The following is a 26597-nucleotide window of genomic DNA, read 5'->3' as shown; positions in this document are numbered from 1 at the left end:
TCGTCATGGATAGTTCGCTTCATAGTATTGATTAAGAAGGTAAGTTCAGTTTTTGTTTATTGAATAGTGTCGTATTCGTGTCTATTTGTCTTAGATTTCATCATTCTATTCATACAGCTATATGACCATAAGGGAGCTGTGAAGGCAAGTTATCACTCCATCTACTTGGGTTTTTTTCACCAATAACCTGTTTTATATATTTTTAATTGTTTATTTCTGTTTCTTTGTTTGTTGAATTTTGCGCAAAGCTTCACAAGAGTTATTTGCACCAGACGTCCCTAATTTGAAAGTGATAGACTAAAGGGAAGACACTTAGTCTCACCACCAGTCCTGAGTTACTTTTGTTGGACTGTATAGTGGGATTTAACCATCACTTTTGGAACACTCCTAGGTCCCCAAAGTGAGGAGCATGATACGCTTGTACATTTTTTGGCCTGGCAAGGCCTGGTGGTTAGATTATTCGACTCGCAATTTGCAAGTTCGAATCTCTATCATAAGGCATGTTCACCCTTTCAGATGTGGGGGCGTTATAATTTGACGGTCAGTCCCACTATTCGTTGGTAAAAGAGTAGCCCAAGAGTTGGCGATTGGTGGTGTTGATTAGCTGCCTTCCCTTTAGTATATGACTGTTAAATTAGGGACGGTTAATACAGAAAGCCGTCGTGTAGCTTTGCGCAAAATTCAAAACAAACTACATTTTTAGCAGTAAGGGGAAGCAAACGACGGAACTTCAAATCCACAGTCAGGCACGTTAACCATTGAGCCATGTTCGTTCTGTCATCGAGCTCAAGTACCTTCCAAAAATCGTCTGCAGAAGGTGAATGATAGTTTTCCATGTGCATGCTTAACGTTTTAATTTTAATTTCATCTGTGAAGCTTGCAAATTGTGGTTAGATGTATCCCTACCACTGTGTGGGTTATATTCCTTTAAACACCTCTCCTTTACTATACACCCTACTATTCATATTTTGTAGCTTGTACCTCAGTTTTGCTAGTGGTATATGCGAAAATCTTTCTGTTTTAGTCTCGTTCAGGAAAGTTATGTCAGATTTAAAACATGCATTATATTTCATAATCCATGGTAGCGCAAAGGACGTGCACGCTGTTTTTTTAAAAGCACTACGGTTACAATTGTTCGATTATCTGTTTGTTTCTCAGGTTTTACGCATACCTACCCGAGAGATGTACATGTACAGCTGTCCCTAGTGTTGAAGTGATAGAGTGAAGAAAGCTATTCAACAGCGGTAACCTTCAACTCTTGGACTACTCTTGTTTGACTGAATAGTAGGATTTGACCGTTACACTTGTCACACATCCATGGCCCCAAAATGAGGAGCACGTTCTTGCACCAACAAGTTGTTAGCCATGAAACCTCGGATTCATAGTACGAGTACGTTATTCTCAGAGCACAACCAGCCCAGCTGTTCGAAATGTACACCGTTGGTATTACGTCAGAATGTCACAACATGATCACTTTCACACGTTCTTGAAGGATAGTGCTATCCCAACCAATTATTTAACAAAAGAAAAAGAGACAGTGAAACATAAACACGAGACGCAGAAAATTGTAGTAAAGACTAAAACACTATTGTGGCTCGAGACTTTGGGTCTTATGAACCAAAAGATAACAGAAATATGCTCTTCAATAAGTATAGGGAACGGGGTAACTAATGAATATGTCTTCAATAACTATTATAAGAAGTTTATTAAGATATCAAGACTTTACATGTTTGATATATAACAAGATTTTATTCGGAAAACTCTGGAAAGAGTGAATCGTTTTGTTATACCTAGTTGTGTCTGAATAATCTAATTGCGCAGAACGTATAATCCTTTCATTATTAAGTCACTCCATGCTATGGTTTGTTAATATAGTTGCATATCTTTACTTGTAGCTTCTTCCTCTCCGATACATAAACGAAACATAAAATAGTGTATGAAAAACATTATTTTGTTTTATATTTATGTAAAAAAAAAGAACTCATTTGAGTTAGCCAATACAGCACATACATGAAAAGATATATAGGTATATTCGGGTTAAAAAACGTTTTCTTTTGTGTATATATTTTTTTATTATCGTGCGATTTTTAGAACGTCCCCACCCCGGTTGAGGAGATGAGGTCCCTAACCACTGCTCTGTGTATTTTAACATCGTGTAGTTGCTAAAAGCTTATTTTCTAGGTTGTTAACCAAGGCTTATTGCAACTTGCTCCAAGTGGAGACCTTAGAATTAAAAGAGCTACCACTATATGGTATTAGTGTTCTGTCTTTGTAATTTACTGCTTTTCATTTTTTCCTTATACTTTTTCTACTGTTTATTTAACAACTTCTACTATTTTATCTCTAGTTTATCCATTCTTTCTTTTTTGTTTAATATCATGTCAGTTTCCTTTTATTTGATTTAATTCTATTCGTTTTAATTTTAGAAAGATAGTGAAACTAAAGGTGTATTTCTAAAACAATCAACTGCAAGTACAGTAAATAAGTCTTGTTCCCTAAATCAGAAAACATTCTCCTCATAGTTAAATTATGCATAAACTTATATACATATATAAATATGTATATTAAGTTTAGTATTATTAGCACTTAGTTTTATGAAAACTATGGAATAGCTTGTGGTATAAGATGCTATTTGCGTATCATATCTTGTACGTTGTCAATAATATAAGACATGCCCATTCATTTGCTTATAGACACTGTTCTTATACTTCACCGATAGATGGCAACACGGTAGCAACAATATTTGAGCACGTGGACACGTAAACTTAAACCAGAAAAAATAAAACCACAGTACGGCGATGGACTTTGAATCATAGCGTAATAGATGTTAAAATTAGATAACGTTATGGAAGATCTTTGGAACTAACCACTGGTTTGCTCCTAACAGTTTTAAGGGGAGCAGTGACTTTTCTGGTTTTTTTCCATACGTAATCGCAGACATATGTTAGTTTCATTTGGTAACCGGCATCTGAGCAAGGTCATAATCGTGTCGCTGACGTAAATTCATAAACATTGAAAGTGGCAAAACTAAGCTCTCTTGTCATTATCTTTACATTATAAGACTCACAATTTCATAAATTTTTGAAAATGCTCATCGGGTTTGTAGGAGCTGGACGAATGGCCCAAGCCCTTGCACAAGGTTTTATTGCAGCAGGTGAGAAACTAAGTTATGTCATTATTTTTTGCCAAGTTCTAACTTATGCCATAGAAATAGGAAATATTAAGTACTAAGGTAGATATGGGGAATTTTGTATGCATTTCTTAATCTTTACCCTATTCACGTTTTTCATTTCCGTTTATCCTATCCAAGCTCTTCTGTAGTTATATTTATTTTTGACTTTGCTCAGAATTTTTCTGACTCATTTGATGCTAGTATATATAATATAGTTCAACAGTGAAATTTCTTTTTATCAGCGATAACCTTATTCTTTAAAATTAAACTTTAAATTAAAGTAGCTGCTGTGATATACATTATACATAGTGAATATCAGTATTAATGTTTTGTTGACTGAAAAAGGCTTTAGGAGTCAATAAGCAATTTAGTCTTGGTTGCAGAAATCTTTTCTTAGAATTATATATTTATACACACACACACCTGTTTTCTTCTGGTATCTCTACTCTAAGCTCTAAGAATGTTCAGGAAAAACAGTAATGACATCTCATTTAAAATTTTAACTGTACTCAAGCATAGCTTCATAAATATATGGCAGTTCTGTTACAAAAAACAAGTGATGTGTTACTGCAGTTTGCTATAATTTTTGGTGTTGATGGGATTTAATTATAAACCCTGGTATATCCTGAGATTTATTTGGTATAAATTCAGATAAGACAATAAAATGTGCCAAATTAAATCAATAGAGCATTTTGGTGTTTGAGACTAATTAAGTAACATCTATCCTTTTCTGAAGCAATTTTTCATTCAGTGGATTCAAGCACTTTAATCTTGAGAATTACATCCACACAATTATTACTAAAAATTATTGTATGTATGTCCAATTCTATTATTGTAATTATGTCTTGAATGTCATAGCACATGAAACATTTAAAAGTGTAATAACACATTTATTTATTTTACTTCTGTTATTTCTATGTTTACATAATGTTATTTTGCAATATTTCATTAATTTATAGGTATAACAAAGGGAGAAAAAATTATAGCAAGTTGTCCACCACAAGACTCTGCCCTTCTGGAATACTTTGGGGTAGGACAGAAAAGAGCTCTTTATTTTTAGTGTGGATATTGCATGTGTATTATTATAAATGAATGGAGTGAAATGTAATTTAAAAAGCATTGGTGAAATTGACAGGGATAATTTAACATGAAAGACAAGAATATCTTAGAAAAGAACAACAGAAAAATCTTAATACCTGAAACTGATATAATAGAAGAGTACAGCTATAATGTTTGAATTTGACATACCAGTTCAAAATTTAGTGTGATATAGAAGCTACATGTACATTTATTAGATTGTTTCATTAGTGTGCTGTACAGAAGACATGATAGCTAATAGATCATAACATAATGTAGTATTAATAAATACTGCTAATTTGACAAATGTCAATCAAGAAAGTTAATCCAAAATTAAACATCTATTGTATGAAAATTGTTGGTTTATATTCTTGTTTAATTTTTTTATGGCATAATACTGTGTAATAGTAATGATTTTGTAATTTTGTTTAGATGTGCTGTTAAGGATTTTGTTGAATGCTTATGAAATCTGGTAAATTGTAAGAACATTTTGCAAAACACTTTTGAAAGACCAAATATCATGCATGTAATTTTACTTTGAACTAACATAGCAAACACAGGTTAAAACCTTTGTAATTATGTTTTATTTTAGTCAATGGGATGCAAAACAAGTTACAGCAATGCAGAAGTTATCCAGAGGTCTGAGGTTGTTGTTCTGGCAGTAAAGCCTCCTATCGTGCCAAAAGTGTTGCAGGAAGTAGCCTCAATATTTACTCCTGGTCATTTGATGGTATCAATTGCACTTGGCATTCCAATACGTTACCTGGAACAAGTAAGAACTTCACCAGACTCTACACATAGTTATAATTTCTATATGTTTATATTTTCCACATTCTAAACCCATTGATTATATATTTACATCTATGTTGTCATTTTACTGAACCATAACCAAATATCATTACCTTAATTATCGAGTATGTAATTTAGATAAGGAACTTTAATTTGCCTAGACAAAATTAGACCTGTATCTTCCACAGTTTTTGCTATGAATTATCTTGAATGATCAGTTAAATCATAATCTATTCTTATTTTATGTTTCTTATGAGATGCTTTAATTGGAAGTTTCTGTTCAAAAATCTCTGTAATCAGGAATGATATATTATGAATCCATAAAATAAACTTAATTTTATATTCTTTAAGTTTTTTCAAGGTTTTACCAGAATTTGTTACATACTTGCATTGGTCATATAACTACCGAACTGAGGAAAAACAAAGACAATTGTACATTTCACAAATACTTCATGTATTAATGACCATGGTTTCAACAGTAGTCATCATCAGGTACAGATTATATAACATTTAAATTGCAAAGATATTTGCTCACCTTTGGCAAATATGTTGTGTTGTTAAGAGAAAACACAAAATCAAATTAATTTTCTTAGTGCATATAATTCAACAATTGAGAATTTTACTGTGATTAAATATATAATTAAAAATTGTATCCACAACTTTCTTTCACAAAGCTTAAGTAGTATGTGTATTCAATATTTATCAAATTAACATAAAGAAAATCAAATCCATATTTGAATAGCTGATGCTTGAAAGAAAGAAAAATAATTATATGGAATTTTGAAAATGAAATGTGTTGCATGCAAAACATCCTTCTACACAAAAGTGTTATAATGTATCAATATGATAATCTTTGAGAACTAAAATTTGTAATATACCGTTGATAACTTTTCATCACACATAAGCTAGCAAATGTATATAGATCAGAACTAAACAAATATCTTGTAAATTAATGAAGCCCATTTTATATAATAAATTATAAACTGACAAGAAGTACCTATTGTCATAAGAAACTAACACCTATGATAATTAAAACAGATTGAACCTTCAGTTGGGTACCCCACTAGAAGTAATACTTTGACATTTTTAATCATTTCATAATTTTAAATTTCTGATCATTTCAAAATTACAAAACCCCTACATGTAAGAAAAGGTAGCATTTTTTGTTACCATATTTATAAATTTCAAACATAAAAATACAATCTTATATTTGATATAAATGTTGATGTATTGAAGAAAGACTAATTAAGTGCAAATGTTCACATTAATCACAAATAAATCTTTTTGCAGGGTATCAGTAGATTATAAATCATGTTTGATTTGCAAACCTCACAGAAATGTAATAGATATGATAACACCGAGTTTAATGAATAAAATTATAGATATTTTCACATTTTTATACCACTTGTAATAAAGATATAAACAGTAATACAAAGAAACAGGCTCTTAATTTTTGAAACAGGATTATTTGAAAAGTATAAAGTGGTCAGTATAACCTAGTACAGTGTCTGTATCTCCTTGATTTTGTTTGGCAGTCATTGAGAAAAAGTTGGTTAATGATACTTGTGTTTTTCTCAAGTGTTTAACATGGAAAATTGTGTGGAAGTATACAATATTTGGAATACAGAAATGTCATAGACTTATTATAGAATAGTGAAATTTGTTTAGATATACTGTACACAGTTTATAGAAGTTTCTGTAGATGTATGCATATTTAAAATTTGTGCCTCTACGAAACTCTCCTCACACATGAACTATGTATTTGGTATTTTTATCTTATACAAAGGTAATATAAAGTTCAGCAGTTTTAATTAATAATGATTCTATGCTTTTTGAGATATAAAAAATATAAATTCTACAGTGTTTTCTTGGTAAATGTTCTGAAAAATCATGGAGCAAAATGAAATTAGCCAATTTGGCAAAATAGGCAACAAAGAATATTTCTTTTTGCTGTAATATATATTTTGAAAGATTTGAATGCAGGAGATTAGCTTGCATCATGATACTGGATACTGACAATTATTAAAATATATAGACTAATATTGAGTAAAATATAATTATTTTCTCTTTCAACTAAACTTTCCCGCTGGTGTTTGATACACATATAGTTTATTTGCTTAGAACAAAATCACTGTGCACAATTTATTTATTATTGAGTTTAACTTTAAAAATAAATGAATAGTTAAGTCACTAAAATACGTGTTTGGAAATTTGTATCTTATGTTACTTGTTTCATTTAATAGTAAGTATTATATGTGATCATCAAAATTATAATAGTTTAAAAACAGAGTAATACTTCAGTGACAAGTGTTTACCAAAGATATTTCATTGAAAGACACAGGCAACTGAAGTATTGAGATCAGACAGAAAATGGCTAAATTGTGAAGCCATGGGTAAGATTTGTAATTTTGTAATCTGAATGAAATATGATTTTGATAATCTTTGAAAGAATTGATTTTGACGCCAAACAGGTATTTGTTAATATTGTAAAATATATATAATTGTTCACTGTATGTTAATTTATATAATAGACCAATGTGAAATACTACAATAGAAACACTTGTAAAATGTGTAAGGTAGTTAGAAGTCCTGAAACAGTATATCTTGTCTAAAGTAAACTTGAAATTCAGGTAAGTAATATCTAAATTTAAAGTAAATTTAACTTCCATTTTAGTGAGGGAATATTTCATGCATTAAAAAGTGTATCATTGCATTATTCTAACTATAAATGTTATTTATCATATAATGCTGTTTTTTTAGAGTTATCTTTTAATATCACATTAATTTTATTTACTTGAATTTACTGGTAGTTCTTTAAAAAATGTTAGGAATTGGGGTTGACTTGAACTTTCTTAGTTCACCAAATCATAGATTTTTTTCACTTTTTGTTTCTAGCCATCCACAGTGAATTATATTATGAATTGGTTTTCATACCCTGATTGGTCCAATGACTCTTATGAAAGCACATTTCCAGAATTTCTTAATTAAATCTGTAAAAGAAAAAGTCTTCTCAGTATTTAGAAACAGGTGTCAGTCATAAAAAGAATGTTAGCTATTAGTTTCATAATGGATTGATTGTATAATTCATCTTTTTTTAGCAGTTTTAGACTTGCACAATGCTTGATGTGTCACTAAGTTTTTAAGAATTGTATCTACACTTTATAGTTATAAATAAAATGCAAATGTATAAGTGATTTTTATAGTATATCTATTTGAGAAGGTAAGCATCCTTGTCCTAATTTTTATTAAAATTTGGTAAATATGAAGTAGTTAAAAATATAATAGCTTAAAGTACATTTATGTTTTTATCTTTAAAATGTTTATATAGGTAAGATGCAGATATGTTAGCTGCATTGATAATATGTTTTATTTTCCAGCCACAAATAGCATATACGCTACTGCGATTTGTGAAAGCTGTTTTAAAATATCAGACAGAGATCAGATGATGTTACTGATAGACAATAGTTGGTAATCACAAGTGCATGTTTTTACAAGGTTGATGTAGCACCCTAGTATTTTGAACATGTACATCATGTACTTACATGTCTAATGCATATGTTCCACTTCACCTTTTAGCAAAATATAGACAAGTTTAAAAAGAAACTACAAAATCAGAAAAGAAAATATAAGTTTGTAACAAGTATAGTAATGCTACATGATAAGGTATCAAAAACTTGATTTCATTACCTTCTGCCTTGTTGTACACTTGTTACTAAATCATGTAAGCAACTAATTGCTTAATGTTATAATGTTTGACAAGTGTCAATGTAGCAGTTGACTCCTGTAATCTGTAGTCCAATAATATTTAGTTTTTTAAGTATGATTTTTAACTATAGTAAGTACATAATTTTTAGATGGAAAATAAAATTAAGATGTTATGAAACCATGTTTTTAATTCAGTAAAGTATGAATTAATATACAAACAGTAGCAAGAGTATGTGTAAATGTAAATAAAATATTTATCCTAAACATTCTAAATTTTGTTTGGGTTAATATAAATATACAGAAAAATGTTATACTTTTCGCATTACACTGTTTTTAATCAGTTAGTTCATTGGTTAAAAAAGGTATGGCAACAAACTCACCTAATTCTTTGTCAGTAGTTGTCAGGAGTTCTAGTTAAGAACAACTTTGTTCATCCATTTTGTGCAACATTAAATCAATGATATAACCATGTGTAATTTGATTTCATACACCATTTGGTGATTTCAATAATAATGTTATTACTGCAAGAACATTCCAATAAGATATCTTGCCTCCACTCACAAAAAACTTTCTCGAATTATTCTGCCCTCTATCACGCAGATTCTTGCTCGCCACTAGCCTTCATACTCTCACTTACCTCTGCGTACTAACACGCAAAGAATTATGCAGCAACCCTCCACCAACAGGAGTGCAACACTGCCCTATTGTAACTAGCAACCTCTATCAAACAGATTTTTGCTCGCCACTAACCTTCATACTCCCACTTACCCCTGTGTACTAACATGCAAATGATTATGCAGCAACCCTCAACCACAGGAGTGCGACACTGCGTCTATTGTAACTAGCACCCTCTCTTATCTTGTGGGTGTTAACCACTTCTCGATTGGCAGTCTTATTGAATAGACGTGTATTCCCTTGCATTTTGATTCACTTATCCCCAAGTTTTTACTTTTTTAATTTTTCCACTTCAGTTACATTGTTATTTACCATTTTTGTTCTCTTTTGTGGAGAGTTACGAATTAGGTTATTTATCTTCTATCCTCTTTCAGTTTTATGAGTTATGCACTCAAAGTTTCAGGTGGTCACAACTACAACTTCTGTTACTGCTGCAGTGCAACTACCGATCACGTTCAATGGGTCAGAACCACAATTGTTGGCCCATAAAGTGATGGCTCTGGTCTGTTGATAGTTGAACATTTTCATGTAACAATCAGACCAAACTTATGATTGCTCTCTCATACCTGCTCAGGGTTTCGTTGATTGGGAAGTTTTGGATTTGTACAGCCTTTTTCTTTCTCCTGAATATGCCTCTCAGTCATGTGTCGTTTTTGGGGACTTGCCCAGACCTTTTTACCCTATGGTGGAATTTTTTATTTAAGTATGTTATGTTCTTATTTCCAATTTCCTGTTGTTTCACCCCTGCTCTTCTTGGAGATAAGGCTTTTGGTCATTAATCAGTGTTTCATCCTTCCCTGGATATTGGGGTTCATGTGAGTCATTTTGGGGGACATTTGCATTTGGGAGTCAGTATGCCTCAACCTCCAGGTACTGTGGACAATCATGCTTTTGTTTATCTTCGTTCCAACTTCCCTTATTTAGACTCACAATATTGGGTGTTGCTTCTCCCTTAGTGTGGCTTGGACCATGATAATTTGATTACTTTTTTCCATATTTGTCTAACTCTGACCACCCTTTTTAAGGTCAGGGCTGGTGGAGGGAGCCCTTCAATTTACCTGTGTTTGGAGGTCCTTGGCATTCATGGGTTCTGTAAGTCGTTTCAGTAAGTCTGGTCCTTTACTTCCATTCATCTCATATCCCATTTTCTTCCCTCCTCCTTGGGATCCCATTTTTTGCACACCTGATTCATTCCAGAGTCTTTGTTTCCACCATTATAAGAACATCTGCCTGTTTTTTGCCTCCTCACAAACGACTCAGCTCTACATTCTCAGTTACTTCTCTAGAATACTGTCATGGTGGGTTGCCTTGCCAGTGTGGAGAAATCTTTCCTCAAACCCACAAAATTTTTGTTTCATCTCGGGGTGTTTTTCAACTCTCCTCTGTTGGGTCCTACCTGCTCCACTTCAATTGCAAGCTATGGGATAATTCTTATGCAACACCTCATCCTTTCCTTCTGCTACTATGTGAGAGGTTCTCCCATGGGTGTACTTTTTAAATTCCTTCTCACTTCCCATGGTTTTCCTTTGGGGACTTCCTAAAGGGGGAATCATCTCAGTAGCCCTCCACCTGTTCAGTGTTGTATTCTAGCTTTTTGTGAGTAGAGGTAAGATATTATAACGGAAGTTTACATTTTCATAAGCTAAAAATGTATTTCCGATAGAGACTATGCAGCAACCCTCCACCAATAGAAGTGAGACACTACCCACATTGTAACTAGTGCTCTCTTTAATCTTGCAGCTGTTAATCACTTTGAGATTTGTCATATCACACAAACCACACTGGGAGTGGGATGGGGATGGGGGGTGGGTGGGTGGGTGCGAGATGTAGTAAGCGATTTGCATTTCAGATGGAGAAATAAGTAGGAATAGCAAGGCTAGTGGCGAGTGAAAACTTGCACCAATAGAGGGTAGTATATATATTAGAGAAATCTTTTTATGAGAGGAGGTAAGTAACTATCAGAAATACATATTCAGTTTAAGAAAATGTTAACTTTGTGGACAGAAAATGTACAAGACTTTTATAATATTCTTTTCTCAACAAGTATGTTTATTTTTTGCAAGTCAAGAACATTATAATCGTGTTATGCATTTTGTGTCTTTAGGAGTAGTTGTAGTGAATATGAAAAATATTAAGGTAAGAAATGTTTTGAATCCTGAGATGAATATACAATCTAGTATTTCTCATGTGAATCATTGAATATAATGATGAATGCTCAGCTATTGCTTTTACTGTTTTCCTTTAAAAATGAGCTGTAATGATAATGAGAAGCTTACAACAGGAAAACAAGAATGATTGGTATATTCTGCTGTATATTGGAGGAATTTAGACATTTTGGCAATATTATTAGAAAAAAATAGTTTAATCTCTAGATAATAATAAAATTGTCTACTTATACAGTCTGCACTAACGTTTGCAGTCCCCTTGATGGTCTCTCATCGCATAGTACATCTGGTTGGGCTTCATCTTGACTGGGTCCCTGATTGTGGTCTTGTTATTATATTGCACAAGGTCTGTCTTACCTGGTTCATCTGTGAAGACATCTTCCTCCTGGCATAGTAGATCTTGTAGCTCATTCATCAGCTTGTCAGTCAGTTCTTCACTGATGTTGACATCTTTGTATGTCTCTTATCCACCCAGTAGTCTTAGGTCTAATAGGTCTTCTTCTTCTATGACAACTGCACCTGCAATATCCATCTGTGTCTCAATAGATGCACCGATTAACTGTTCTTCCCTCTTGAAGTACCTCTTCAACAGATTAGCATGGTAGATCTTGGTCTCCCATCCACTTTCACCTTATAGTCCATACTGTTGACAACTTCCTGTACTTCAAAAGGCCCTTTCCACTGCAAGGGGAGTTTGTTGTTGTCTGTGAGTTGTTGAACCGAGACCTATTGTCCAACCTTGAAATGTTGATCCTTGGCCTTCTTGTCATAGAAGTGCTTCTGATTGCCTTTAGCTGCATACAAACTATTAAGCAAGTTGACGGGTCTCCTCCAGTTGGTTACTAAGGTCTAGCACATACTGGTATATGTTCCTCACTTCTGATTCATCTTCTCCTGTCCACAGTTCTTTCAATATCTGCATTGGACCTCGTACTGTTCTTCTGTGCAGTAACTCAAAGGGTGAAAATCCTGAACTCACTTGTGGGACTTCTTGTTATGCTACTAATATTGCTTGCTGGTACCTATCCAGTCATGTGGTCTCTCCTGGCACATCTTCTTCAGAATGCTCTTTAATATTTATTGACTCACTCACAACGTCCATTACATCTAGGGTGGTAAAGAGCTGCCTAGTGCTGACGAGTTTGCACACCTATTGCATCAGTTCCGAGATAAACTGGTTTCCTCTGTCACCCATGACTTCTTTTAGAAAGCCTACTCTGCCAAACACTTCCAGAAAGGCTTCTGTTACTCTCTCCCTTTGTATCTCTGGCAGTGCTATGCCTTCTGTGTAATGTGTCACACAGTCGACTACTGTCAGCATGTACTGGTTGCTTTTGTCAGATACAGGTGCTAGTGGTCCACCCAAGTTCACAGCTACTATGCTGGATGGCTCTTCTATGAGAGGCATCTCACCCAGTGGCACCTTGGCTACCTTCTCTCAAGGTACTGTACTTTGGCAAAAGTCACATGACCTGCAGAATCTGGTCACATCTCCGATTACCCCTGGCCAATGAATGTTGCTGGTGATTCTGTCTTGGTTTTCTTTGCTCCTAGGTGCCCTCCCACAATCAACTCATGAACTTACTTCATCACTTGAGTCTGGTATTCTGTTGGTACTATAGTTTGTTTAACTTCCCCAGTAGAACTGCCTTGATAGATCTGGTACAGCACTGCATTCTGTTTCTCTATTCTGTAAGTCCCTTTCCCCTTTGTCTTGTTCTCGAGTTTCTTTTGGACAATGTCCCAAAGTTTGTGCAGTCAAGGGTCTTTCTTCTGAACTTTCTTCAGTTCCTGTAGACCTACATTCGGAATGTCACCCTTCGAGACTTGCTGGGGCTTGATGTATTGCTTACTTTTCTTTACTCGAGCTCTTTTAGTGACTGCAGATGCGTCATCAGTCTTCTTTCTGTCTAGTTTCTCCAAACTTCTATTGCCTGGTATATTGCTAATCACCAAGTTGTAGATTAGTGCCTTCATACACATCCTTCTCGTAGGACTTTCACTTTCTTGTCCCTAACATAGTTTTCACCTACAGACATATTGTGGTTTGTTGGCATCTCCCAATGTTTGACACATGCTCTGATCACCACTGGCATTGTTGACCTGTTTGCTAACTTGAGCTGAACATCAATCATGCACTGTTTAATCATAGTGATAGCACTTCCTTCTTGTGATGAAGGTTATAAGTTGTCTTATTTCTGTTTCTTCTGGCAGCAGCATCCATGGTGATTGTCACTCTTTTCAGCTCAAGCTGCCTGAATTGGGTGAACAGAAAGATGAAATGGATGCTTTCCTGGAGATGTACAAAAGATTAAAAGAAAGTCAGAACTGGGACAAAGGCAACTGGGCTCTGCCTCAGCCCTGTTCTCACAAGAAAAAGCCTACAAGTGTATGCTGCCATGATGTCAGAAGATGCCATGGACTGTGACAAGTTAAAAGTGGCCTTGATGAAATACTATGAACTTACCAAAGAAGGTTTTCACTGTAAGTTCCGATATGTAAAATCTGAAACTGTATTCCAGTTTGTGGCACATCTACAGTGGATTGACATGGCCAAGTGTGAAAATTGTTTTTAGGGACTGACAGACCTACTAATACGTGAACAGTTCATGATCATATGCTCCACTGACGTGTCACTCTTCCTGAAAGACAGAGCACCAAAGGATGTGGGTGAGATGATCAAGCTGCCAAAACAGTATATGGAAGCCCAAAGAGGGAGTATAACTGGCAAGTCCAAGAATAACCAGTTAAAGTCGAAACCAGGGGTGGCTAACCAGAAGCATGCCATCAAAGGAGTTATAAAATGGGAAACATAGCGAGTGAGTGAAAGCCTGTCACCAAGAAGTCACAATAGAAATTTCAACATAAAATAGCTGTAACTACCTACAAAGATAGTGCTGGCAAGGCTGGCCCTGTCCCCATTGTTATTCTTGGGTTCTTTGTCTTTCTGTTGGATAAGCTTGACAATCTAAATTTGTGCTCTTATTCACTCTACTTCCAGTCTCTTCTTCCTCCTCAATTTCTGCTTTTTGTCTCTCTATTTCTAGTCTTTCTTTTCTCTCCTTTTCTTTTGCAGTTTGTTTTTATTCTCTCTATTTCTCTCTTTCTTCTCTCATTCTTCCTCCCTCTCTTTTTTGCCCTTGCTTTTAGAACTCTAGGTCTTGTTAATGTTTAATAAACTTGTAAGTCACTATATTTAAGCCCAAGTCGCTAACCTCTCTCTATCCACTCATCAAAGTTAGTCAACATGGTTATATAGTGTGTCTGTAATTCACAGTATTTTCGCCACCACTACAGCTATGTATATATATAGGCCTTCTTTGCCTGCTGTTGTTGATGTCAGCTCTACCACTGTTTATCCTTGTAGATTCGGGCTTGCTTGCCAACGTTAGGTTTTATGTCTGTGACTTGGTGACAGATTTTATGAAAAAAAAGCACACAATCCACTTGTTTTAAAATACTGTATTAAAACAAGGCAAACGTATATACAAAATGTTCGTTACATTGTTGACTATTACAGTTGTATCCATAGCTTTAAATAATTGTATCTTTTTCATCAAAGTCCACACAGGTTAATTCAGTTATATTAGGACACACTTTGACAAGACGAATTATTCTTCCTACTCTGTTACTATAATACACACTGTGATACTTTCACTTTAATATCACCACTATTACTGTTAGTTACCACAATTGTATCCAGAACTTTAAATAGTTGTCTCTTTTTCATCAAAGTCCACACTGGTTAGTTCAGTTACTTTAGGACCCAATTGACAAGACAAATTATTCTGTACTTCATTATTGCAATACAATCTGTGATAATTTCACTTTAAAAATTGCCACTATACTATCTTTATAGCTAAACTCGCACACAGTCTAGATCTATTTGACTATATCTTTCTCTAACTTACTTACTTGAACTACATTTTGGACGCGCATTTATATATAATCCGACAGAGGCCTAGATCTTTCCACACATTAAGAGATATTAATGATGCATTGATACTTAATGAAACAACGAGAAAAAGATAGAAGGCTCTAGTAACATGACGCAATAATAGAACAATGTCTAATTCACAAGAGTTGAACTACACAACGTATGCTTCGTAAACAAACCTGCGGGGCCCAGCATGGCCAGGTGGTTAGGGCGTTCGACTCGCAATCTGAGGGTCGCGGGTTCGAATCCCCGTCACACCAAACATGCTCGCCCTTTCAGCCGTGGAGGCGTTATAACGTGACGGCTAATTCCACTATTCGTTGGTAAAAGAATAGCCCAAGAGTTGGCGGTGGGTGGTGATGACTAGCTGCCTTCCCTTACACTGATAAATTAGGGACGGCTAGCGCAGATAGCCCTCGTGTAGCTTTGCGCGAAATTCATAACAAACAAACAAGCCTGCAGTAAACTATCTTTCTAAAAATTACTAAATTTAACCCTCGCCCCCATACTTAAATTGAAAGTTCTATATATCTAATGCCCTCAAATGTATATACATAGTGACACCTTTTCCAACCCAATTTGAACATTAGGTAAAGGATATTAAACGAGCGAATACACTGTTTTTATTTCTGTTTCAAGCTTTATAACTTATATTTCAAACAACTTAAACCATTTATCAAGTCTGCTAACTATTTAACAGTGTGAACTCTTAAAATCAGGTAATTTGGTTTAAACTTTCTATATTATCTATAACGTTAGAAATTATTAATGTTCTTCAAAATCTTTGTAACTTATTTGCTTTAATAACATTTAATTTCAAATAGATAGTATTCTTGAACTGATATATATATATATATATATTGAGAGAGAGAAATAAACACACATACACATTATCTTTCGTTTTCTCTGCACGTTTTTACTTTTATTCATGGTATAGATTATGTTACTTTCTTCACCAGCAATGTGTCCAGTGTCAACTAAGTACATAATACATATGTATTGCAGCTTGCATGTACAGTGGGTTCTGTTTTTTATACATTTCTAGTCTTATCTTTAGCCATTCATTTTTTATTACAATATTCCCGTTTACTTAATAACCTTGAAATAATGAACGTACTGTTTTGCTGGCACCATCTAGTGTCATTTTAGGAATTGACTCATTTATTCTGTCTTTTGTTTAATTTTACTTGATAGCTTACAATCAATCGTTCAGTGTTCAGTAGTCGTTTTTATCACGTTCTTTTAGTGCTGTTAGTTAAGCATATATACATATAAAGTCTCCTGATTATTCAATAGTTAATGTAAGGTTGATGCTATAGATCTTAAATTCGATAACTGAGAGAAACTAACATTATGTTCAGTAACCTATGTGAAAATAAGTCTCCATAATTTTATCTTCCTCTTTCTTCATAAGAAATGCCCATCTTAATCAATTCTACCTGCTGTTCCCTCCATTTTTGTCAGTTTGTTGGTTACGATATTTCAGTTGAACAGTACTACTTTCAATTTTTGTTTAGATGTTACCAAGAAAAACACGAGTTGTACGTGTTATGCCAAATACTCCAGCATTGGTTAAGCATGGAGCTTCAGTGTTTTCATGTGGTTCTACTATCAAAGAGGGAGATTCAGACCTAGTGAAGAAGATGTTAACAAGTGTTGGGATTTGTGAAGAGGTTCCTGAGACACTGATTGATGCTGTCACGGGTTTGAGTGGCAGTGGCCCAGCCTATGTAAGTTCAGTTGTCTTTTTTGTATCATAATGGATGAACTTAAATGTATGTGTAGGCCACCATCATACGTAAATAAAGGCTGTATTTATACAAATTTGGGGGTAAGCTAGCATACAACATATATGTATTCATGTTTTTCTAAATTTGGATGATATCTATGTAACTTGTAGAGTATGTTTGTTGCAACTAAACTTTTTCATTGTTAATCCCAATAATATTGTAACCGATAACAATCCCTCATCTATATGGTACTGATTGCATATTAACAATAATAAGGAGGATATAAAAGACATAGAGATATTACCCTACATGAATTATGGTAAGAATATATTTGTATGCTCAGTGTGTTACTTATATTTGGAATAACGTATTTAATATAGCAAATCACAAAATCCCTTCCTCTTGATCAAGGGTTCCTAAACTTTCCGAACTCACGACCCACTTGAGTAGCCAGGCAATTTTCGAACGCCCACTCTTAATGTTGTTTTTTTTTGGGGGGGGGGAGGGAGGGTATTGTTTTAACATATTTTAGTAACATCTAGTAGTGCTCTTATATTTATTTTAGTTTTTTATTAAAAGATTTAGGAATATTATTTTATACTCAAGGTATTTTAATATGATTTAAAAACCTAACTAGAGATGGCGCTACATATCCACAAAGTGTTTTGAGGTTATTGTTAGAGTTGTCATTTAATTTGTTCTTCCTTCATTATAATATAACATTAATTTTTTTTCCTTGCCAAATGGGAAAATTGTTTTGTTGCTTGTAAAGAAATGTACACACATAATTAACCTAAGACTGTGCACAAACAGTGAAGTAAATAAGTTGATAATTTTTTCTGTGCACTGTGGATAAAAATTTATGGTGAAGTTAACAATTTCTAGTTAACAAATTCTGATATTTGAATGAAATGCTTGAAATTATCAAATGTTGCTGAGAGAGAAAAAATATTTTCTTGTTATTGTTTTTTTAAACAATGAATTTTTGTTTATTTGTTCTGTTAAATGTTGCATTTCTTCAGTTCAAGTAAATTTTCCATAATTTTATCAGAATAGTTTGTCATAAAATCTACTAAAAATTACTATATAGAAGTAAAAATCTCAAGTATAAATATTTAGCTCTCTGAATTGGGTAGATGTGAATCACTAAGTAATATATTTCTTTTAAGCCACCAGAAACATTATAAAATAGTATTCAGGAGAAAGTGTTAAGGTAACAAGAAAGTTAATTGTGTCTTGGAGGTGTTGCATAATTGTTAGGAAGTCCAAAATCTGTTATATCCAAATATGCAATCAGATGGTAATTTATTTCAGTCATAGTCACACACATGAATTGACTACCTCTTTTTTTTTATTCTCAAATACGATTACTTGACCTTTACTCATTGTGTTTTTGAGGCTGGAGACATTGTTCTTGACCTTTTATCATTGTCAGCATCATCCTATTTTTGAGTAGTCTATATAGATAAATGTCAATATGTGTGTGTGTGTGTGTGTGTGTGTGTGTATCTGTTCCTTATACTATTACCACATTTGTTGATCAATCAGCACCAAACTTGACACAGTGATACAGGATGACAGTAAGGAACGGCCAGGGGTGGGGGGGGGGGGTTAGTATTATAGTAATTCTTAGAAAAACAGTATGCCTTTCTTTTCAATATTGGTACATTTATGTATTTTATTGCACTTTTAATGTTTATCATGTTAAGAAGAAAAAAAATTGAAACACAATTCCTTATCCTTTGTACTCCAGCTAGTTGAGAGAATAATGGTGATTGATGATGACATGCTGAAGAGTAGCAAAGTTCCAGTCATAGTCAATGGGGCATGTTTCACCAAAATCAGATAAATCCCAGATTTTTATATCTAGTCCCTGCATCTAGTTAAAATAAAGATCCTGTGTTAATATTGTTTTGTTTTCAAAATTTTCCAAAATTAATGTCCTTTTTTTGGTAATTATTGTAAATTAAAAGAATGCTCTTTTGTTTAGTTATGAATTTTGTCAAAAAATTATTATTTGTATAATTGAGATCCTAGAGGTTAATAGAAAAAAAATCTTTACAGATGTATATTGCAATAGATGCACTTGCAGATGGTGGTGTTAAGATGGGACTTCCTCGAGATTTAGCCATTCGTTTAGCTGCACAGACGCTACTGGTAAGTTCATTCTACTCTTACATCACTATTAGACTGATGGTGTGTTTAAATATGTGATCTGCTTGCTTTACCAGGTTACTGTACATGTATACTAAATGTTCATTTTAGGTTTAAGACATTTAACATATATTGTTTAAATACATTTCTAGGCTGTCATCTGTCAACAGAACTGATCAATTTGGTTTTGAGGTTGATTTTTGAGATACTTATAAAGAAAGACAGTCTATTAAAACATAGGTTACACATATTCCTGGCTGAAAGGTTGAAATTACTCTGCTAGAATATTTTGTTTAAAAACATCAGCAGTCTGATGTGAATTTCATTGAAGATTCATGTGTCCTGGCTAGTGAAAAGCATTAATTATTTATGATAAAATTGTGAGGACCACATATAAATCATTGTTGTTTTTGGCAAACTTTATGATTACCTAAGAATAATTATTAGGTAGCTCTTTTTTTTTTTATTACTAATTTCAAATTAGTTGGTGTCCTCTGTTTCAGCTGGTGACCTTCTGATATGTTCAGGGACTGAGGTTTAATTTTGGATCTTCTTGTTTTGGAAAGAGCATGTTGAGGGAAGAGAAGTTTCAGTAACAAATGTTATGAACAAAAATAGGCAAAGGTGATGCATACTTGTAAATGTTGACAACTACTACACAAATCAAATTGAGAACAAATAACAAAAGTGATACACCACTCCAAGATATTACTCCTTTCATATAAAATGTTTTTCTAAATATCCCACCAGTCATTAGACATCTGTAAATTGCTAGTAAAATATTTACAACAAGTAAAAGGGCTCCAAACAGATAGTAACAGACATTGCCTTATTAAAGCTTGATTGACAGTAAAAGCTGCTTAAAACATTTTACCACAAGATTCAATAGAAGTTTGTCATTAACAAATAATAAACACTAAACAGTGGTCAACAGATTAAGGAAATTATTAATGCTTAATTTGACACTGAGGCATTGTAAGTCCGCAGACATACCGCTGTGCCACTTGGGGGGGCTTCTCATATTGATAAACTACAGTGGTTTTTATATATATTACAGAGAGTGGTGTGTAAGAATTGAAAAAATATATAAATTTGACAACAATAAGGTAGTTGTTATTTAAAAATCCATTTACATGCAACTTTTAATAATCCTATTATAAATAAAAATATCATTTATATGTAAAAGCTGTTAACATTTGCAAATATGCATTGTCTTTCTTTATATTTTTGTTCATCACATTTTTTGTAATTGAGCTTTCTCTCAAATGCTCTTTCTGCGGAACTCCTTATTGTCCTTATTTTTCTCTCTTTGCTGATTAATTTATTTTGGCATACTCTGCACCTTCTTACAATAGCTGTTCTTACATTTGATCTAGTGTATATAACTGTAAATAATTTTTAAAAACCTTTTATTTTTTTTAACAAGTTCTTTTATTATTCTTTTTGATAAACAATTTCTTATAAGATGCTGTCAGAAGTTCATAACTTGATAAAGTATTATGGCCTAACACAAAATTACTTTAAAAGCAACCAAGTGTTTGTTACTGGTGTGAAATTAATTTTGTAATCTTTTTAAAAGACTTTTAACAATAATTACCCTCGTATTTGAAAAAAAAATGTGTACATGGTAGAGCTAACAAACTTCTTTTCATTTGTTTTGTATAAACATATAATAATGCCTATTAAGGACATCTAGGTAAAAATGTTTCATATATAACTGTCTGCAGGCAGTGAAGGATGATATAGATGTGGAACGTTGTGAGCTTGAGCACCTACATCTCGTTCTCCTAACTTGTATTTCTTTTGATTTGATTTGATTTTTATGAATTTCTTCATGTGAGACTAGCGAATGGAGGTTAAGACTGATAAGTGATGTCCTACTTCTGCAGTCACCTCCAAAACACAGGACACATTTTATATCCTACATTATAGCCTGTACCCTGGAGATCCTTTTAATTTATGCAGCATCTTTAATTTAATATTGTTTTTTTTTGTTAGGACTTGTTTTTGTTCATTCACATGTCATTTATCACAGGTTTGGATTTGCTGTTTTTAATGAAGTCTTTCCTTTTGTTTTTATTTCACTTGACTGTTTGAGTATTAATTTTTTATATATATTATTAAAATGTCTGTATACATTAATTTATGAACCATATTCTGTTCATTAACAGCTAGTAAAAATAAACATTATTCTTCCCACAAACACAGACAAACATATTGTTCAATAACAGGTAATTTTTGATGCTATATTCACAGGGTGCAGGTAAGATGGTGCTGGAAACAGGACGCCATCCTGGTGCATTAAAAGATGATGTGTGTTCACCTGCTGGTTCCTCCATACATGCTGTTCAACAACTTGAGCGACATGGGCTGAGAACCGCACTGATTGAAGCTGTCCAAGCAGCAGCTCTGCGTTCTGAGGAAGCAGGACTTAGAGAGAAAAAAAGCTAAACCATTCATTCATATTATACTTATTTTTTTAAATATCTATTCAGTGACTGATTCATTGTCAAATAACAATTTTACATACATATTTTTATTGAATCCTTTGAAGTTTTTATGTTTTTTAATAGTATTTTTGTAAACAGCAAGTTGTGATGATGCATAAAATGTTTGGTGATTCAGCTTCCAAAGTTACATTTAAAGAGGGGAAAAATTAACATAGAATGCTATGAATATTTTTCTCTTTCATCTTTTGAAAACATAATATTCATCTTGGTAATTAGACGTGAAATTAAAAAGATTGTCAGGTTACAAAATACAGCAAGCCATATTTTTTACTAAACTAGCTGATGTATGTATTCAAAGCAAGAAATAACATAGGGGGTCAGATCCTGTGTCACTCCATGGGGGGTTTTAAGGGTACATGCCTTGTTTAGTGTCAGTTGGACCAGCAATTCAATATTAATAAGCAGAGTCACTCACACACAGAGACATTTGTCAGATAATGATTTAGATTTATGTTTTTTCATGAGGTTATTATCCGAATATTATAATCTATGCATGCAATATTATAATGCCTGAGATTAGTCAAATTTTATTTGAATGTGGTAACTTCTTTTGTATTTTTAAATTGTTTGTAAATTTGAAGTATAACTGTATAAAAAAAATATTGTATTATGTAATAAATTTTAACCTACAAGTGAGTTTAATTTACAAGTGCTGGATTTTAACAAACTTTGATATTATTATTGCCATGTGACAATAGCACATTAAAAACTGATTAAATGAGATTCAGTATTTGGTCCACTACATTGCTTGTTAGAAGTACAAATTCTGTAGATAGAAGATATGACAAACTCCAGAACAATTTTTACTCATACTGTCTAAGTTATGAAGATTGGAAATGCTTAAGTGAAACAGAACAAACCTTCAGTGTTCTTTTAAAAAAATTTAAGTCTATCCTTGTAGTAGAGCTGGTTTTATGACTTAAATGTTGCTCTTCAGGCTACATTAAGAAGGGAACAAATGTAGATTCCAATTATAAAATGGTCTATAACCATATGCAACTATTGGAAAAAGGTATAGTAACAAGTGTTACTTTAAAATGTATACACATATTTTTGATAATCAAAACAGTACGCAACAGTTTCTTTTTAGTTTTCTGTTTTGAGCAAATGTATGAACCAATCTCAGTCATTGGTCTATTTTAAGTTAATAGGTCTGTTGTTAAATGTTCAGAATCAGTGCTTAAAGACAAAAACAAGTTTTTATGGGAATGGTTAGAGGAAAGTGATTCTGAAAGTTTTAAAAAAGAAAAAGTATGCACAATTCTTTATGACCATATTCAAAAATGCATTTTTCAGTGAAGACCCCCTGAAGCTCCTACCAGTACATTATGCTAGTCCTCTTCTAAAGAGTCATATGACTGTTCTTTGCATCACAATTTTCTTCTAGTTACATTAGCTCGTTATACTTACATCTTTATTAAATGAACTTAAAAAACATGGAACTTTTGAATTATTTTTTAGCTAACACATCATACTCTTGGGGTTTGCTTAATGAGCTGTGGCTTAACTTTATCAATGCATGTATTAAAATTTAAAACTAATGCAATTACTACATGGTATATAATTACTTGTCTCAGTAAATAGCTGAAATGTTTAGAGTATACTATTATTTTTTTTATTGAATAAACATTTCTGAATTAAATATCCTTTCTTCACACAGTTAAATAAAACAGCTTGATATACCAACCTATAAGCTAAATCTGTCATCCAAACCATTAAAGCTTGACCTTTTATAATCACATTGAGTGTTAACCTACAGAGAAGTAGCCAACACTTCTGAGTGGGGTGATGTCTTTTTCCAAAAAAAATTTGGACAATTTCTTCCACACAAAGAACTTAAGTGATTTATCTTAACCTAAATGAGACATGTAAAGTGAAAGTATTCAAAAATTAAAAGAACAAAGAGAAGCTTAGCTTACCTCACAAGCTGCTGAGTTGTAAGTAATGGTCATTTACATTTTCAACCCTGACTGGCTACACTCCTGAACTGTAACTAATAGCCCTATTTTATAATTCACTAATTAAACCATATTTGATCAATCATGAATGTACAATTCACTTTTACTCCCAGTAAGTCATATCTGTTGAATAAACAATTAACAGTTGTTAAATTATAAACAGAAGCAAAAAAGTAAGAATTTGTGTTTTACAGAACTTTAACATTGTATTTTGATTAGGTAAAACATACAAAGAAATGGTTAAAATCAGTGTAAGAGAAAAAATATTATGTGGTCAACGACTTTGTCAGATTACTTCCATTGACTGAGCCTTCTTTGTCAGTAAGCTTGGTTACACTGTCTTCTCTGTTGTGTATGTATGTATTGTTTTGTGATGATTATGTTTGGCAATGGAGAGATTATGAATCTTTGTACAAGATCTGAGGTTTATATGATTGATCTCTTAACTGTTTCAGCTAATAAAAAGAATTGAACTTTAAACTGACCTTTATAAGGTATCTACCTTAAAGGAAGGAGTTTGATTTCATTAAATTAGTCTTATTGTTAGAATCTGCTGATTTATCATGGGGAGGAGAAGGTTATTCTGAGTTGTATGAAGTATTTTTTGGTATCTTTGTATACCTGAAAACTATTAATATATTCAGTCTTGTGAACAAAAGAATGGCCTTTATTCAGGACCAATTTTTTTGCATCAGTGTTGTATGACATGATGCTGTTCAATGATTAAATTGGTTTTCTGACTTTGGAAGTTTTGAGTTTCTTATGTTTGGTATCTTGAAGAAAAATATTGAGGAAAAACTTAGTTTTTCAATTCTCTAAAAAATTAATAAAGAAATAAAAATTGGGAACTATTAATTTCTTGCTCATGTAGTTGGGAGTATTTGTATTAGTTTTCAGCTGTTTGGATAGTTGATATTAGCATCATCAAACATTGAGAGTACTTTATTCAAAATGTATCTAGAATGATTAAATTTAAGCTTAAATATCTGTGAAATGAAACAATAGGATAAGAACTAATAACACAGGTGTAGCTGTAATATGTGATTTTTTTTAAGCAGGCTGTAAGTGATTATGAACAGGTAAAAAATAGTTTTAAGATAGAAAGCTAAGAAAATCATAAAAGAGCCTTGTGAAGAGTTTGATAGGTATAGATGTTTCTAAGTAAACCAGAAAGGCAACACAAATAACAAAAAGCTGCATTTGATGGTATTTATGTTACTTTTTATAATTAGAATGACTTTAAAGCTTTATGAAGAGTTGATGTGATGATTTTTATTCATGTTATTACACATGGTACAGAAGTGGAAAGAACAGTTAAATTTTCTTGTAAGAAAGAGAAATAATTGTTGTACCAAAACCAAATTAGTATACCATTTTACATTTACCCCTGCATTGGTCAAGAAGTATGCTATGAGGTATATATGCACAAAGGAAGAGAGGGGGTAAGGTTAGAGGTGAATTGTATACCTTATGAATTCAAGGGTGCGTGAATTAATCAAAACCTATATACGTGCGTACAGACATACACATCTAATGAAATGTACAGAAGTTATGGACTTAAGTATCAGTTTGTAGTATTAAGATAATTTATTCAAAGAAGGCTATTCTAAAGGATTATTACCTTATCTAGTCTTTATTTTAAACAATTCTTGAAATAATTTGTACTGATTTTCTGTATTTTGACATTTAATGTATACTTTTTATATTATGTAAGTATATTTATGAGTAAGTGTGATTGCAGGAAGGCAAAAATGATGTTTTAACCTCAGATATGTTTAGTCAGTAATGTATGGTTTTTCTTCAAAATATTTTTAATATCAAATTATCCGAACATAAATAACAGAGATTAGTGAAATGCATAAAAATAGGTAATTAGAATATTAAAATTTCATAATTTTATACATGTGTATTATGTAGAGGACACCTAAGCACAAGTGTTGTGAAAGGATGAAATCAAAGGCATTTTTCATTTGGTGACAATGTGTGATGACTTGGTCAAGTTTTCTTCTTGTGATTTCACTGTGAAAAATCCATAAAATGTTTAAAATTACTATCTTCACATGAAACTTTCCTACTTAAAAAGTGAAGAGTAGTAATGATGAAAAATCAGTAATTGTTATAGATAGATTATTTTTAAATCCCTATAAATGGAATATGTTTGAAATGTTTGGAGTAACTATTTAGCCTGAGTGCATTGAAAATTTTTCATTTAAACATTGACATTAAGAACATTGTTTTAATGATGATATTTTTGTGATATATTCAATGATTTTGCTTTTATATGTTTTATGTTTTTAACTATCTATCCTTATTTTGCATTGTATTGGATTAAGCTATGAAATTTGCTGAGATTTGAAGTAATGAAATACTGGTTCTGTAGAATACTAAATAAACATTTATGTGCTGTTAATTTACCTTGCTTCACATAAAATAAGAATTGGCATACATAAACAATTATCTCCCTGAAAACATAAGTAAAGAAAAACTTTATAATAAAAAAATAACATGTGATTTATGCAAAATTGTGATCACATCAGAGTTTTGCCTAGTAAAGAAAGCATGTTAAATTTTAGTTTATTGATGTAGCTTTTGAATGGTGAAGAAAATATTTTATGTACATAGTATATTTACTTTAGGCTTATTTGCTGTAGGAATACAGTAAAAGAAATCTACAAAATATTCTTTTGAGAGTTTTTATTTCATATTGTCATTTTTATACAAACCT

General features: G+C 32.6%; 1 protein-coding gene across 1 annotated transcript; it reads left to right on the top strand.

Moving 5' to 3' along the window:
- Positions 1–2799: 2799 nt before the first annotated feature.
- Positions 2800–26350, top strand: LOC106458934 (pyrroline-5-carboxylate reductase 1, mitochondrial-like). Its single transcript, XM_013918502.2, has 6 exons — positions 2800–3154; positions 4132–4202; positions 4842–5021; positions 17038–17250; positions 19315–19407; positions 21661–26350. The coding sequence occupies exons 1-6, from the start codon at positions 3088–3090 to the stop codon at positions 21853–21855; spliced, it is 819 nt and encodes a 272-aa protein (XP_013773956.1). The 5' UTR covers positions 2800–3087; the 3' UTR covers positions 21856–26350.
- The last annotated feature ends 247 nt before the right edge of the window (positions 26351–26597 follow it).

Source organism: Limulus polyphemus, unplaced genomic scaffold, assembly GCF_000517525.1.
Source record: "Limulus polyphemus unplaced genomic scaffold, Limulus_polyphemus-2.1.2 Scaffold535, whole genome shotgun sequence".
NCBI lineage: Eukaryota > Metazoa > Arthropoda > Merostomata > Xiphosura > Limulidae > Limulus > Limulus polyphemus.
Note: the sequence above shows the minus strand (reverse complement) of the source record. Positions and strands in the feature narration are given on the sequence as shown.